Here is a 14,661-nt window from a genome sequence, read left to right on the forward strand (position 1 = left end):
GAAGAGCGAAAAACGTTCCGTGACTCAAAACTAAATTTTACATTATATTATTATACCTTTTCATCACCAAATTTGTTTTTATATTAAGGGGGCATCAAATTTTTCGAGGTGGCACGGTGGGGCATGGAGCAGAAAAGGTTAAGAACCACTGGTCTAAAGGGTCATTGACTGTTGATACTTAAGTGTGAGGTGCTGGAATGTTCAGAAAGTTCTTTCATTGTTCAGTCACATTAATAGGCATATGTCAGTGGCTTTAGAAGGGCTACCAAAGTGATTCCTGGTTTAGAACTATTGGCTTCAGAGAGACTAAAAATTTTAATTTGTTTTGTCATAAGTGTATAATAACTAGAAATGACCCGGTTTGCATATTTAAAATTGTTAGGAGGCTTTGTGTGAGTGTTCATTGTATAGAGTCCAAGATAAAACCCAAACTATTAGAGGAAATAAGTATAAATCATAGATGCTTATATCCAGGCTGGTTATTTTTACCACATCAGAAATGTAAACTTACAGAATGGTTTGCCAGAGTAATGTCTTGGAAGTTTGAATTTCTATATGTTTTTTGCTGAATCATTTTATGAATGTCTGCTGATTATGTTTAGGTTAGCAGTTTTTTTTTTGTTGGGTGCTTTTAGTCAGTTGAATGGCCTGCTGTCACTTATTTTTTGTATGTTTGTAGTTGGGAATCAATACAATGGATTAAGATATTAAGAAATCTGCCCTAATTGAGGCTTGAACCAGTGATCTTTGCCTCACAATAGTGTTCTGAGAGTAAGTCTGTACAAACTGTGCTACCAGAATCCAAAACCTAAGCATTGTAACGCTCATCCTAGCTGTTACAACACTATATCAAGCCAGTCAGTGGCCCAGGTATATGTACACAGATGGTTTGATTCACCTTTTATTTCACTCAAATGGCTCCATATTATCCAATAATATATGTGATCGAGATATTATATAATCTTTCCTAACAGAGACTTGAAACAGATACCTTCAGCTTGTGACAATGGTTTGAGACCGATGCTTTATTGAGTATCAAAATTCAAGTCCCAGATAACCCTCATTTCAACTGTTACTCGTAAGAGTATTATGTAATCAAGTCCAAATGGCTAGAGGACGCTACACCGTGCTGTATGTTGATGGCTGAGAGTATAATGTGTGAGGGTTGATTGTTGATGGCTAAGAGGATACTGTACTGTGTATTGGTGGCTGAAGGATGCCAACTAGTGTTATAGGTTCTGTGTCTTCTATAAGTAAAGGCTTATTGTAACTATCAAGTTGAGGTTTACCTGTTTAGGATTTGAGTTCGAGTACATGTAGCTTAGTTGGTAGAGAATTGATCTCAAAACACTTGAATGATTGAGAGTCTTCCGTTCGAGCCTCAATCAGGTAGGAATTTTTAATGTCATGATTTATCAGAATAATTATTTTATTCTTTTGTTAATAGACAATTAAATTTGTGAAAACCTAAATCATGCATGTGCATTGAAAAAGTTTTGGTATTAATGGCAGTGTTTACGTGCACCATAGATTTTAATCAGCAGCTTATGTACCTGATAATAAATTAAAGTTTGCTCATTTATAGATAAGTTGTTAATATATCATTGTTATTTTGTAATACTAAAATGATTTGGCTACTCTTCAATTGGTTTTGTGTTTCAATATAGAAAGTGGAATATGTAATACTCTCTTATACCTAGAACTTGAGAATGAAAAGAAATATTTTTCAGTCAAGCTTTAAATATTGCATTTAACATTCATATACCTATACAACAAAGTTTTAAAATAATTCAAAGAACTACATCATCAGTCAAACAAAAGCTTAAACCTAATATTGAAGTTCATATTTTTAACTTTTTCACTCCACCAGTCATAAAAAAATCTTTAGAAGTCTATGTATTCTGTAACAATTTTAAGCAACTGATTTAATTTTCTCCTTATTCTTCCAAATTACGGAGAAACTCAAGTCCAAAACCTTAAGCCTTTTCTCATAACTAAATGGCTTAAACCAAGAATCATTCTAGTACAGTAATGCATCTTAGCACTTACTCCAATATATCAATATCGTTCCTGTAATAAGAGGACCAAAATTACTCCAGATGAGCTCAAAAGTTTTTTTTTGCAAGATTATGATAACCTTGTTTTTAAATATTTACTACAGCCAAACGTTCATCACAAGAATTTATGGCTTTATCAGCAATGACAACTTTTAAATCCTTTCATTTTTCTACAACACCAATTTTGTACAACATTTTCTAAATTCCCCTACCCTAAGAAAGAGCATAACTTTATGCTTCTTAGTATTAAAAGTCATTTCTCATATGTTAATCCATTTACTGTGAAAGCCTAATATAATATTAATGCTCAGAAAATTTAGTATGAAAAGAAATACTTCGTGTACTTTTGCAATACAGTGGTATTATAATTTTTTGTTGTGTTAGTTTCCTGCCTTTCTGTTAGTATAGTTGTGATTCTACATGTTGATCTATATTACTTCACCCACCATTGTTTTCTTCGGCATATTTTTCCAGTTACCCATCTAAATTATTATTCTTTTACACTTGTATTTACAGATCAAATATTAATTGGCCTACACTCTCCAGTAGTATTTACCGTGTAATGAAATATTTTGTCCTTCAGTCTTTCTCCTTTTATTCCTTTTGCAAGTATTAATGTAAGTACTTTACTGTGAAATCTGTACAGTAGTTTATTATAAGATTTATATTACCGTACACTGTAGTTAAATGCACGTAGTAATCAGATAATTATAGCTGTTGTGAGTAACAGTAAGTTTATTCTTCATTTTGTTTGTCATCTGTTATTATTATTAGAATGTTTCTAGAAGATTAAATCCAGTGTGAACACATCCTCTTTCCTCTAAATTAAACTTGTTGCATTATTTGCAGCCAATTTTTGGAGTAAGTTATAATAATGTATCTGATCATCATGCACGAAGTTCTGAAATTAAACATTATGTTATTCTTTGCTAATCCCATTGTCTTATGTAGATATACAAAACTAATATGATAAGAACATTGTCACTTACATACCTGGCTTATAATTGTGGCTTATATGTTACCTATAAAATGGCCAGTTCCTCTTAGTGTTGCATTTTTATTTTATTTTTTCTGAGGAATGTTACTGAAAAAGCAAGTGGTCTTGTCATTCAAAAGAAATCTTTCTACCGGAAGTAGCTTGAGTGGACATATAGAATGTGTCACTTTTTTTTCTTTTCAATACAAATTTATTTTTAGTTTTGCTTTTTTCATTTGTGTAGTTAGAATCCAAAGTACAATTTAAGATTTAAATTTCTCTTCCTTTCTAGTTTAAACACCTTTGTCAAAACTTTGTTTTTATTCATCATTTAGGTTGATATACTGTATACGAACGTGTGAAAACATTGAGAACTGTAGCCTTACGTCCGTATTAATAGTACACGAATATATTTAATAAATTTTATGGTATTGCAATGGAATTTATATATCAACAGGTTTGATCATTTGAGAATTTTACATCATGCCTAAAAAGATGGGTACCAATACCAAGGCTGTGGAAGCTAGAGCACGAAAGGAAGAAGCAAAGAGGGCAGAAAAGGAGAAAAAAGAAAAGGCAGCAGAAGATGCATTATGGGAAGATAATGATAAATATGTTGTCAGAAAACAAAAAAGAAAGGTCAGGATGTTATAAATGACTACATTTTAGTCAGAGGTTTATTTTAAATTTTCATAATAAGGACTTTTGGACTATTTCATATTAAAAACTACTGTTATATACTTTCAAGAAATTTGATGCTATATGTAATAATAGTTCATTCAAGAAATTTACATTAATGTTCTTCTGATGTTAGACATTTGGTGGAACCTCACTATAACACAATAGTTGGGGTACAACAAAATTAGAATCACATTATATCTGAAACTTTCCTCCCCATCCCATCCTCTTCTCACCTACCCACCTATTATCCTGTCCACTTTCTTATTTTTACTTTTTCTTGATATTCACACTGCATACTAGGCTTTAAAACCTCTAATTATTGCTATAAAAGTCCAAACCTTTAGTGTAAGTAACTTCATAGACTCTTTGTATAACATTTATTCCCAAGCCAATCAATATTGTAGATGCAGCACAAAAAATACCAATTAAAACAAAAAAAGTTGAAAAAAAGCGTAATATGAAATTTACTGTTCACTTATATTCATTTGTAGACCCATATCTTTATGTTTAACATAAACCAATAGCAATGCTCATCTGAAAAAACTTTAATGCCTGTTATGTTAGCTTAGAGTCTTGTGACATTAGTCAGTTTAAGTGTGTTTATGTGTAAGTTAGTTCTATGAAGTGATTAAAATATCTTTATTGAAAATAATAAAGGACTGTGTTTTTTAATATGTGATTTGTGTTTTTGGTTAGTCTAGATGGAAAAAAAAAATTATATATAAATGGTCTTTGAAGACAACAACAAGTAGTAGTTACATAAACTCGTGGACCAAAAAATGGGAGCCGAGCTGTAATCACATTGTAACCAAATGCACAGTATAGCAGGGTGTGTTAAAGCAGTGTTCCACTGCATCTTAACAATAATCTCACTTATAAGCCAAGAAAAGAGAAGATATTCACCTGAAAGCCAACCTTTAGAACTCCCTGTAGTAATTACTGATTAACCTCATATCCTCATCAAGCAGTTTAATAGTGATACTGATGGTACGTAATCATTATCATGGATAAAAGTTGACTGAGAAATGACACGTATTCTTTAAAATATTATTTTCTTGCCAGAATTTCATCCTTTGTCATGTTATTATTGGGCAGTTAATGTGCATATCATTTCAGGAAGAAAAAGAAAAGAAAAAACAAGAACAATCTGAAAGAAAAACTGCAAACAAAGTAGCTCTTCAAGAAGAAATGGAAAATCTCAAGTCAGAAAACAAATATCAACTCCCAAAAGTTACTCGAGCTGATATTTCTAAGGTTTTGGAACAAGAAACAGGTAACAGTTGGGCTTTTGTTGCAGAATATACAATTAACAATCACGAATGGTGAGCACCCGTTAGGTGTTGGGTGCACACCTTTGAGAATAGAGAATAACAATTCTAACTCTGTTTCAACAATTTCTTTACTCGGACATATTTTAGACTTAATAGTATGTAATTTGGTAACACTTATGTAGTGTAATTTATGAAGAATATTTTTTTTAAAAAGTTCATCTTACGATGTTGCAGAACCTCAATGAGTCATTCCTGTAAACAATGAACTTATTAATTTATTTTCTATTTTTCTGCCCATCCCAAAACATAATTTTTATTAGCTAAAAAAATGTCCTTTAGAATGCAATTTATCAAGTCTTGTTCCTCTCATGATCTCCTTCTCTGTCTGAAGTTTCATTATTAAAAGCTCTGTTCACATCACATACTGTGAGGTCATAAAAGGGTGGGACAACTTCTAATGAAGAACAACTTTGAAAACAACTATAGGCAATATTAGATATTGGAGATTATAAACTATTTACATTAGTGTAAAGTGAATAAAATGATGTGACAAATAATTTGTGGTTCAATGAAAAATTGATCAGATGTAGCTCCTTCAGAACAGAAGAATGAAATTTAGTGGGAAGTTTAGATGACACAGGAACAAGAAATAGATCTGGGAATTTTTTTTATAGTTTCTTTAGACATGCTTTTCACTCCTGAAAATGTTTTCATTTTCAGTTATAATTGTTTGAAAGTTATAGAAATGTTTTTCTATGACAAGACTTCAGGTAAGCCTTATTTGGTTTAGAGAATATGGTATCAACAGCAAAATATTCTGGTGACTCAGATCCTTATTTATTGAATATTGTTAAGTTTATCATATTCAGACAATTGACATAAATAAAAGAACTTGTATTCGATGGAGGACGTGCAGTTCCTTATATGCATAACCTTATGTGAGGTCTGATGCTTTTTCCTCTGTTAGCTTAGAGACTGAGTCTGTGGGAGATGAAGGGTGGACTGATGAGAACTTAGACTCTATTTTTCTATCACCTTCCTTATTGGGAGAAACTAGTTCATCCGATTACCCAGTCCTTCCACCTTCGACAGCATTGCTGTTTGTCCAAGGAGATTTGCAGATCATTTGAGAGAGGGTGCTGTCATGTCTTGTCCTTTTTGTTTATTGTATCAGCATGTCTTGGCTTTCCATTGCCTGGAGAACTCTTATATGGACTCTCAGAGGTTAGACCCTCTACTTCCTCTTTGGGACAGGATGCCACTGTTCATCTTAATCAATCTCAGTTTTCCAGAATTTGTCTGTCTCTTGCATTTTTGCAGCTGTTGTCTGAGGCCTGTCATAGATCCCCTGCTCACAAATCGGAGGATCTAAGTCATCTATTGACTTCCACTTTGATCAGGTTATCAGCTTCTGCTATCTACTTAGTATCTTGATTGGTTTATTCTGGATCTTTTGGAGAGAGATACCTTACTGGAAAGAGTGTGCCTTCCTACGTTGTCCCTTAGAGATCTCAGAGAAGCTCATTTTCTCAGTCTATTTTTGCATCTCAAGTAGATGTCGCCCATCTACTTTCTACACTGACTTTTCATCTGTCCCAACATTCTTCTACAGGATGATTTACTACATCTTTAGTTCAAGTTTCCAAACCTCCAGCTTTGGCTCTACAATCCATTGGGACACAAGGGCAATTTTGACCTTACCAGTGGGGATCTTCCTCCAGGGCAAAGAATAGTTTTTGGTTTTTTCTTTCATTTTTTTTTCATTTCTTCCCCTTTTATGACTCTTTTCACCCAGATCATGGATGACAAATATCAACATTACAGATGCCTACCTTCATATCCCAATCACCAAGTCTTCAGGGTGTTATCTCCTTTCAGTGTACAATAACCAGCTTTTTCAGTTTCATGCTCTCTCATTCAGCCTCTCATCTGTTCAATATGTTTTTTTGCCAGATAGTCAGATTTTTTTCACATCATCTCCATTCCCCTGACATTCACACTTACCATTCCATGGACAACTGGCTTGTACTTGCCCCATTCTTGCCATTTGGCAGAACTGCACACTCAAAGTTTGTTATCAGAAGCTTCGAGAGCTGGGTTTCTTATCATAAAGGAGAAGTCTGTTCTTGCTCCCGCACAGTTCTTCATCCATTTAGGGGTGTTTTTTAAATTCCAGACTAAGCCGAGTCCAACCTTCACCTCTATGTCTTTAGGCCATGAAATGGGTGATTCTTCAAATCTAGCTGTCTCCTTCTCCACCAACATGCACAGTTCTATGTCTTTTGGGGATGTGGGCATCCTTGGAATCACTAATTCCTTTAGGTCGGGCCCACATGAGGGCTCTTCAATGGTCGTTACAGAACCAGTGGAACATTTGCACAGGTGCACTGGATTGTCCAGTGAGACTGTCGAATTCCAGTTTGCTGGATCTCAGCTGGTGGTTGAACAGTGACAACACAACAATAGGTGTCCCTCTACCATCTCCATGGCTAGAGATACATATGTTCTCAGATGCTTGTCTTCAGGGCTGAGGTACTTGTATAGAAAATATGGAATTCCAGGAATTTTGGACAATAGAGGAAGCTTCTCTCCACTTCAATCTCTTAGAAGTTTTTGCAGTTCAACAATCTATGTTTCAGGGTCTCAAATTGTTGCAAGGAAAGATGGTAATGCTTCATTCAGACAATTCCACAGTAGTTTCATACACTTGAAAGCAAGGAGGTATTCACTCCAGATCTTTGTTTTCAAATAGTGGATCTTCTCTTTTGAGCACACAAACAACAAATCATTCTCCTTGCTTGTCATGTTCCTGGGGTTATGAGTCTAGTGGCCAATCAGTTATCTCATCCCAACAGAGCTCTTCCTATAGAATGGGTGCTTCATCCTCAAGTTTTGTGTTGAATCAGCTCTTGTCTAGGGTCACTACAGATTGATGCTTTTGCCACACACACTGGACTGCTCAGCTCCCATTCTTCTGATCCCCAGTACTTCTCCCTCTGATTTGGGAGTAGATGCTTTCAGCCAGAATTGGACGGGTCTTCATCTTTCTGCATTCCCTCCAGTTTGTCTGCTCTCTGACATTCTGGTACTGATTCGTTCCAGGTCCTGTCAAGCTCTTACGGTGGCAAATATTGGCTGGGTCAGCCCTGGCTTCCACTCCTCCAGTATCTTCAGGAGTGTTAACCTCTTGCCCTTCCTCTCTGGAGATCTCTCTTATACCATCTCAATCAGACATTTTTTTCTCATCTAGCATTCGGCCTTCTTTGACTTCACACCTGACTTTTATACGGCCATCTCACAACATCAAGGATTGACATCTCATGTGGCATTTTTATTAACACGTTCCATTCTACATATTTTTTTGGAAATTTATCAAAGGAAATGATTTTTTACTTATCATCAATTGTCTCACTTCACCACATGTCTCTTAATTTTTGACATGGTTGTTCAACAAAGGCTTGGCACCTTTGTCTGTTGCCTTGTATAAGGCTGCCTTATCAGCTACTTTTCATTCTTCTAAGAGAAGATAGGTTTAGAGTCCATGGTTTTGTCATTACTTTTGACATCATTTTGGGTTATCTGTCCTCATTGCCCTTTCCAGGTTCCTAATTAGGATATCACAGTGGCTTTCCATGCATTAACAAGTCCACCTTTTGAACCTTTGGTGTCATGTTCCCTATTTCATTGTTCACTTACAACATATTTTCTTCTGTTGTTGGCTAGAGGGCATTGATGTTCAGATGTGTTTGTGCTTCATCTTCACAGAACACTGTACCATTCCAGCTATGTTCTGTTGTATCCAGACAGGTCCTTTCTACCTAAATATGCAGCAGCTAGGTAAGGCTTTCTCTCCTATTCATCTTCCATCCATTTATGAGACCAATCAAACCTAGATTGTTTATTATGCCCTGTTTGGGCTCTCCAATGTTCTGTGGCATGCGCTGAAGCATTTCGGGGCTCATATCGCTGGTATTTATCCATTGGTATTTATCATGTAACTTATCCCATGTCACTTTGATATGTTGGGTTTATCACTTGTTTCAGATAGCTTACTCTGGCCTTTCATTGGAGGAGCAGAGACTTGGGGTTTCATCTAATCAAGTACAATGTATATCAATGCCCCTGACAACTCAGTTGCATTGCCTGCTGGAGAAAATTGTACAGGCTGGTATGTGGACCACACCTAATACCTTTATATCTCAATATTAACAGGATTTAGCAGTCTGACTGCCTTGGTGCTTTCTGGGTGGTGACCAATTGTTCTGTATCAAATATAATATACAATATTGGACTGCTACTCGTGGATTATCATAAAGATACTTTGCCCATCCCCGATAACCCCTGAATTGAATAAATTGGGGTTGGTTTGCTTTTCAAAATAGGGAATATGGTTCACCTATTGCACTATCTCTGAAGAGCCATTCCTCTGGACTCCCCAAAGTGAAGCCCATCTCTTCTTGTGGAGCTAGGGAGTCCTTAACACTCTCAGTTCCCAGTTGCTGGAGTGGTAGACAGAGGTCTATTTCTCCTGAGTGATGTTTGTACTCTTTATTCCACTCAAGGAGAAGAGGGCAAAGCTGGATGTCCTCCCACCATTACATCTAGGTGATTTTCCCAGATGTCAGGTAGGGAGTTGGTCCAGCCTACAAGGATGCCTCCTCATAATTCTGGTTCAGAAATGACACTTCAGTATCTGGTTGTGTGAGTGTGGCCCTTCTTTTTGATCATTCTCTTACTTTCCATGATCATGGAAGAGGGCCATTGACTCCTCATAATTCCTCATGCAGAGTATCACATTCGTGAGCCATTGGTTGAACTTTGTTTGTTCCACATACTTCTCTTAATTCTGGGGGCAGGAGGTTTTACCTTGCCCCCCAGGTTGAGGAGTTAGGATTTCAGTTTGTAATCCCAGGCCAATTGATCTCTGTTTCTTCAGGTTGAATGAGGCATAAATTGACTCCATACTTCTGAGTTCGGTCTGTTGCATTTTGAGCTTCTTCAGATTGGGGAAAGACTTGTCCAGTTGGATGTTGCTTTCCTTCCCTTCATAATTCTGGTGGCTCGCATGTGACATCCTGTAACTTTCAGGTTGGTTGCTTGGGCCCGCAATTCCGAGTTTGATTTGTTGCATTTTGTGCTCCTTCAGGATGGAGTGAGGGTTTGTCCATTTAGGTGCTGCTTGCCTTCTCTTCGTAATTCTTGGAGCTTGACATGCAACATCCTGTAACTTTCACGTTGGGTTCCAAATACAACATATTCCTATTATAAATTATATCGTATTGCAACCCCCATGCCCTAGCCACTACATCTTGAATCTAGCTTTGCATCCACAGCCCTATAAATTCCAACAATGAGATGTGGAACTTTGTCTGTGTTGTTGGGGCCCAGACAAATCTCGTGATAATGAATAGTGATGACTCTATAGCCAGTTGGCCTTTAATGCCCACATTTATATTTCACTTTATCTGGCCAAAGAGCATAACTGTTCCAGAAGTAGTGCAGACCCTCACTAGTGTGCTTTATTATATCTCAATTTTACACATCTGTTTTTCTATGCAGATGGTTTCTGTGTGAATTTTGCCCTCATTGGCCACTCTGCCTGGTCAATGTGGGATTCTAGCTAAAATGTGAGTAGAGGTAAGTGTGTTTCAGAAGTTTACATTTTCGTATACCAAAAATATATTTCAGATAATACTTACCTCCTCTCACACTTCCTGTGTGTGTTTTATTTTGAACATTGAATTTGCAGGTCAAGGAGACATTTGTGGTTGGTTCATTTACAAACAAAGCCTATTGTTACTTTCTCTTATTGTTAATTCTGAATAGAGATTTGGACTACTTGTGATATCTGGAATCTGCATTTTCCACTAATTTTCAGACTCAGAGGAAGCAAAATCTGTCTTCCCCATCCAAAATCTCACACAAAACACTTTAGTGGCCACACATGTTGCACAATACAAAATCTGGTTTCTCAGCTCTATAAAGCCATTTCTTTGCAGTTTTTGGTTCTGTAGATAGAGATGGATGAGTAAGGCATATCCAGTCATCATTGTGACAGTTTCTGTTCAGAATTACAGACATATACTTGACAAGTTGATTGCAACAGATAATGTGGTATTTAAAGTACGAGATAGCAACATTAGCACCAGGGCAGCATCACTGGCATGGTGCATGAGAGAATATAAACCACTCAATGGTTTTTATCTCTGTTTTAGAACAATCAAGATCTAATGTTAATAAGAACTTTTTATTTAACGAATTGTGGTATGTCATCATGAAAACTTCACTATTTTGTGCAAGAGGAACTCAGTACAGCCAACCCCATTAACTTTGCATTTTCATGGTCAAACACTAATTTAGATGAGTTCTTTTAGTAGTAAAGTATTTTCTGATATTTAAATTGTTGTAGCATGGATTATGGGATGTAATTTTAATATGTATATAGTTAATTTTAAATCTGTATACATAGGTAGATATCAAGCATACAAAAGCTTAAGATTGTAATACCACCATCAGTAGCGACATTTTAAGATAAAAATCTGCAGTTTAGATCATTGAAACTTAAAATAGAAGAAATTAAACATTATGTAATTTGATATATAATTCGTTGGCATTAATATATTGATAAAAAGTAAAAAAAAAAGTAAAATATTTTGTCATCTATTGTGACTAAATATTTTACATTTGTATAGCATATTTGATATTTTTGTAGAAAAGAAAAACGCAAAGAAAAATATAACACCCAATGAATCACCATTAGAAGAAAATATAAACAGACTTCCTACAGAAGGAGAAGAAGCAAGATCGGTAGAAGAAGCTATTGCTGTTTTAAGGTGAGATTTATAGTTATTAAAATTTTGTAAACAATTATGTGAATTTTTTCATTTTCTTTCAGCTACACTTGTAAGTTTTGTTTTAAACCACAACACATTGATTCATTGTAAGTCCCAATTTATCTTTTGATGAGAATTAGCTATTACTGTATAAAAAAGGAAGGCGTTAAAAATATTTTACTTGTCCTGCGTTAATTCATGTGTGTTTGTGAAGTTGCTTGTTTGTCCACAGACACCTCCTATAGTTTTGGAGCTAGGAGGACCAAACTGTACCAAGTAGACTTGCAATGTCCTTATTTATATGACATAGCCCTCCTACCAATGGGGACTAAGAGTAGGTTTTCGTGGTTGCTGAACCCATATCTGTCATCAGGTTTTGCATTCATGGCCCCAGTTGGCATTCTGGGGGTACCATGTTTGAAACTGTGGCCATATCTCCACTCACAAGTTAGCAGGACCAATCGTCATACTTGTTTGGGTATCAGGTGAGGGTCTCCTAACAATGTTTTTCTCAGGTTAACTATAGAAGTAAGTGTCAACAATGGAGGAGCTTCATTGGTACATTTAGGCCTCTGTGAACCCTGCACTGATGTGTGGTATTTGATTTATATATTTGAATATAATGTTATTCAATCATTCTATTTTATCTAGTGATAATTATGTAATTCATTATCTCTGATGATAGCTTAGATCAAATATTATTTCATAATTACAAATACTGCATTCTATCTGTTGCAGTATCCTTGTCTTGATATTTTATCTAGTACCATAATCTAAAGTAAATATGTTTTCCACCCTTTATGACCAGATTATAATGTAAAGTTATGGGTTAAAGTATCAGAGTGTTGTGTGTTCACGTGTACGGGTGTGAAAAACCTGAAATTATGCATCCACCACGAAATTTCATAAGATAATATTGTAGTGTACTGTTTATTAAAGAACCTATTACTTGAAAGTAGTGTTAGGTATATTGGTAACTGACATACATTTACTTTCTACACAGATTTAATTAGAGATGACAAGTAGAATAATAAACAAACACAATTCTTTCATTTAGCCTGTTGATCCCATAATTTATCTTAGCATTGGCTGATAAACATTCAGAAAGTACCTGTTAAAGTTTTGAGATTAGCGAGATAAATAGCTTTTTTATAGACTAATCGTAATGGAAAGATAAAGAAACAGTGGTTGGCATCATGAAATAACAATACAATCATATTTAAGCTAAAGCTGTTTCTTCCGGTCTGTGATCTTTTATGTAATGTGAAAGATACACAGTAATCTTGAAAACAAATAATAGCATTAAAGCCTAGTAGTAGTTTAACATTATAAAAATTGTATACAGTGTCCAAAGTCACATAGTTTTAATCTTATTAAAAAATTATCCCAAAACCTAGAAAAGTCTGGATAAAATTGTGAATCCTCCCCACTTTTTCATCTTAAAATCTGCATGCATGAAACCCAGTATCATTACTGTTTTTGAAAGGTAGTACTTGGGTTATCAAATAGAACATTTAACTACAGGAAATGTTCTAATCATAAGAAACCCAGTATCATTACTGTTTTTGAAAGGTAGTACTTGGGTTATCAAAAAAAACATTTAACTACAGGAAACGTTCTTATCACAAGAAACCCAGTATCACTACTGTTTTTGAAAGGTAGTACTTGGGTTATCAAAAAGAACATTTAACTACAGGAAACGTTCTATTTGCAAGAAACCAGTATCATTACTGTTTTTGAAAGGTAGTACTAGGGTTATCAAATAAAACATTTAACTACAGGAAACATTCTTATTGCAAGAAACCCAGTATCACTACTGTTTTTTGAAAGGTAGTACTTGGGTTATCAAATAGAACATTTAACTACAGGAAAGGTTCTAACCATGTGATGACTTTAAATTGTGAGGAAGCTTTAAAAATCCTGTATTTACAGTTTCATGAAGAACTGGTGTAACCATGTACTTTGTAAACAGTATTGTTGTATTTCTTTTAAGCTCCTCTATAAACAGTTGTTTCCAGTTTTTTACAATACATTAAAATACTCTTTGAATATGTCAACAACTCAGTAGTTTAGTGTTTAAAATGTAGTACACATGTATGTATTTTGTGTTAATTAGTATATGCTGGTGTATGATAACTTACTTGGTATATATAATAATAATAATAATAAACCTTTATAAACAAGAGGGAATCCTCAATAGCTGTGTCACTTGATATTCTTAGGCAGAATTAGAATAAATTAATCTACAAGACTCTTCCCCCCCCCCCGTTTTTTTTTTCTTTTTTATTAACAAACTTTTGTGTGCCAGTAATACCCAGTGTGGGGCATCCCTATACCCGATTCGATTTTATTACTTGTCAGGATCTCTACCAGCAGACGGGACTAGAGTAAATTAATTTATGAGACCTTGAGCATAGTCAAATACATCAGTTGGAAGGGTTTGACTTCCTGAGTCCAGAACTGTAATTAGATCTCAAATCCATCAAGAAATCACAGAGCTATGAACTAAAAGGTTGTACTTGAAAAACTTGGAGCCATTCTATGAGCCACTATGCCGTGTCTGAAAAAAACTGTGTAAACTATTTTCCATGTAAATGTATTAAGTTTTTATGGCTCAAATGCTTTTTTAACTTTTATATTTAATTTTTTTGTCTAACATTTGAGTTGTAGTTTTTATTTTCCTCTTTGTTTTGTCATTTTTTATCTGCTTTTGGTTAATGGAAAGTCAACTAATAACTAGTCTTCTTAAGACGGCTTGAATGGGTAATGAAGAAAAACTTTAATATAACAGCAAATGTACAACGTTTCGACAAGGTTTTGTCATTATCAGGTACCTGATGATG

At 35.0% G+C, this 14,661-nt stretch overlaps 1 protein-coding gene across 12 annotated transcripts in view; it reads left to right on the top strand.

The window, feature by feature from the left end:
- LOC106458404 (coiled-coil domain-containing protein 124-like) overlaps positions 1-14,661 on the top strand; it is a 20,269-nt gene that overhangs the window by 3,771 nt on the left and 1,837 nt on the right. For 6 of the 12 annotated variants that reach the window (XM_013917913.2, XM_013917912.2, XM_013917916.2 and 3 more), the window contains exons 2-4: positions 3,491-3,672; positions 4,831-4,987; positions 11,698-11,818. In XM_013917913.2, coding sequence (XP_013773367.1) covers positions 3,517-3,672; positions 4,831-4,987; positions 11,698-11,818 — 434 coding nt within the window. In that variant the 5' untranslated portion in view covers positions 3,491-3,516. Of the gene's footprint in view, positions 1-711; positions 1,390-3,490; positions 3,673-4,830; positions 4,988-11,697; positions 11,819-14,661 lie in introns of those variants that run through there. The other 6 variants (XM_022384597.1, XM_022384593.1, XM_022384596.1 and 3 more) reach the window with 3 other exon arrangements.

Source organism: Limulus polyphemus, unplaced genomic scaffold (assembly GCF_000517525.1).
Source record: "Limulus polyphemus unplaced genomic scaffold, Limulus_polyphemus-2.1.2 Scaffold456, whole genome shotgun sequence".
Taxonomy (NCBI): domain Eukaryota; kingdom Metazoa; phylum Arthropoda; class Merostomata; order Xiphosura; family Limulidae; genus Limulus; species Limulus polyphemus.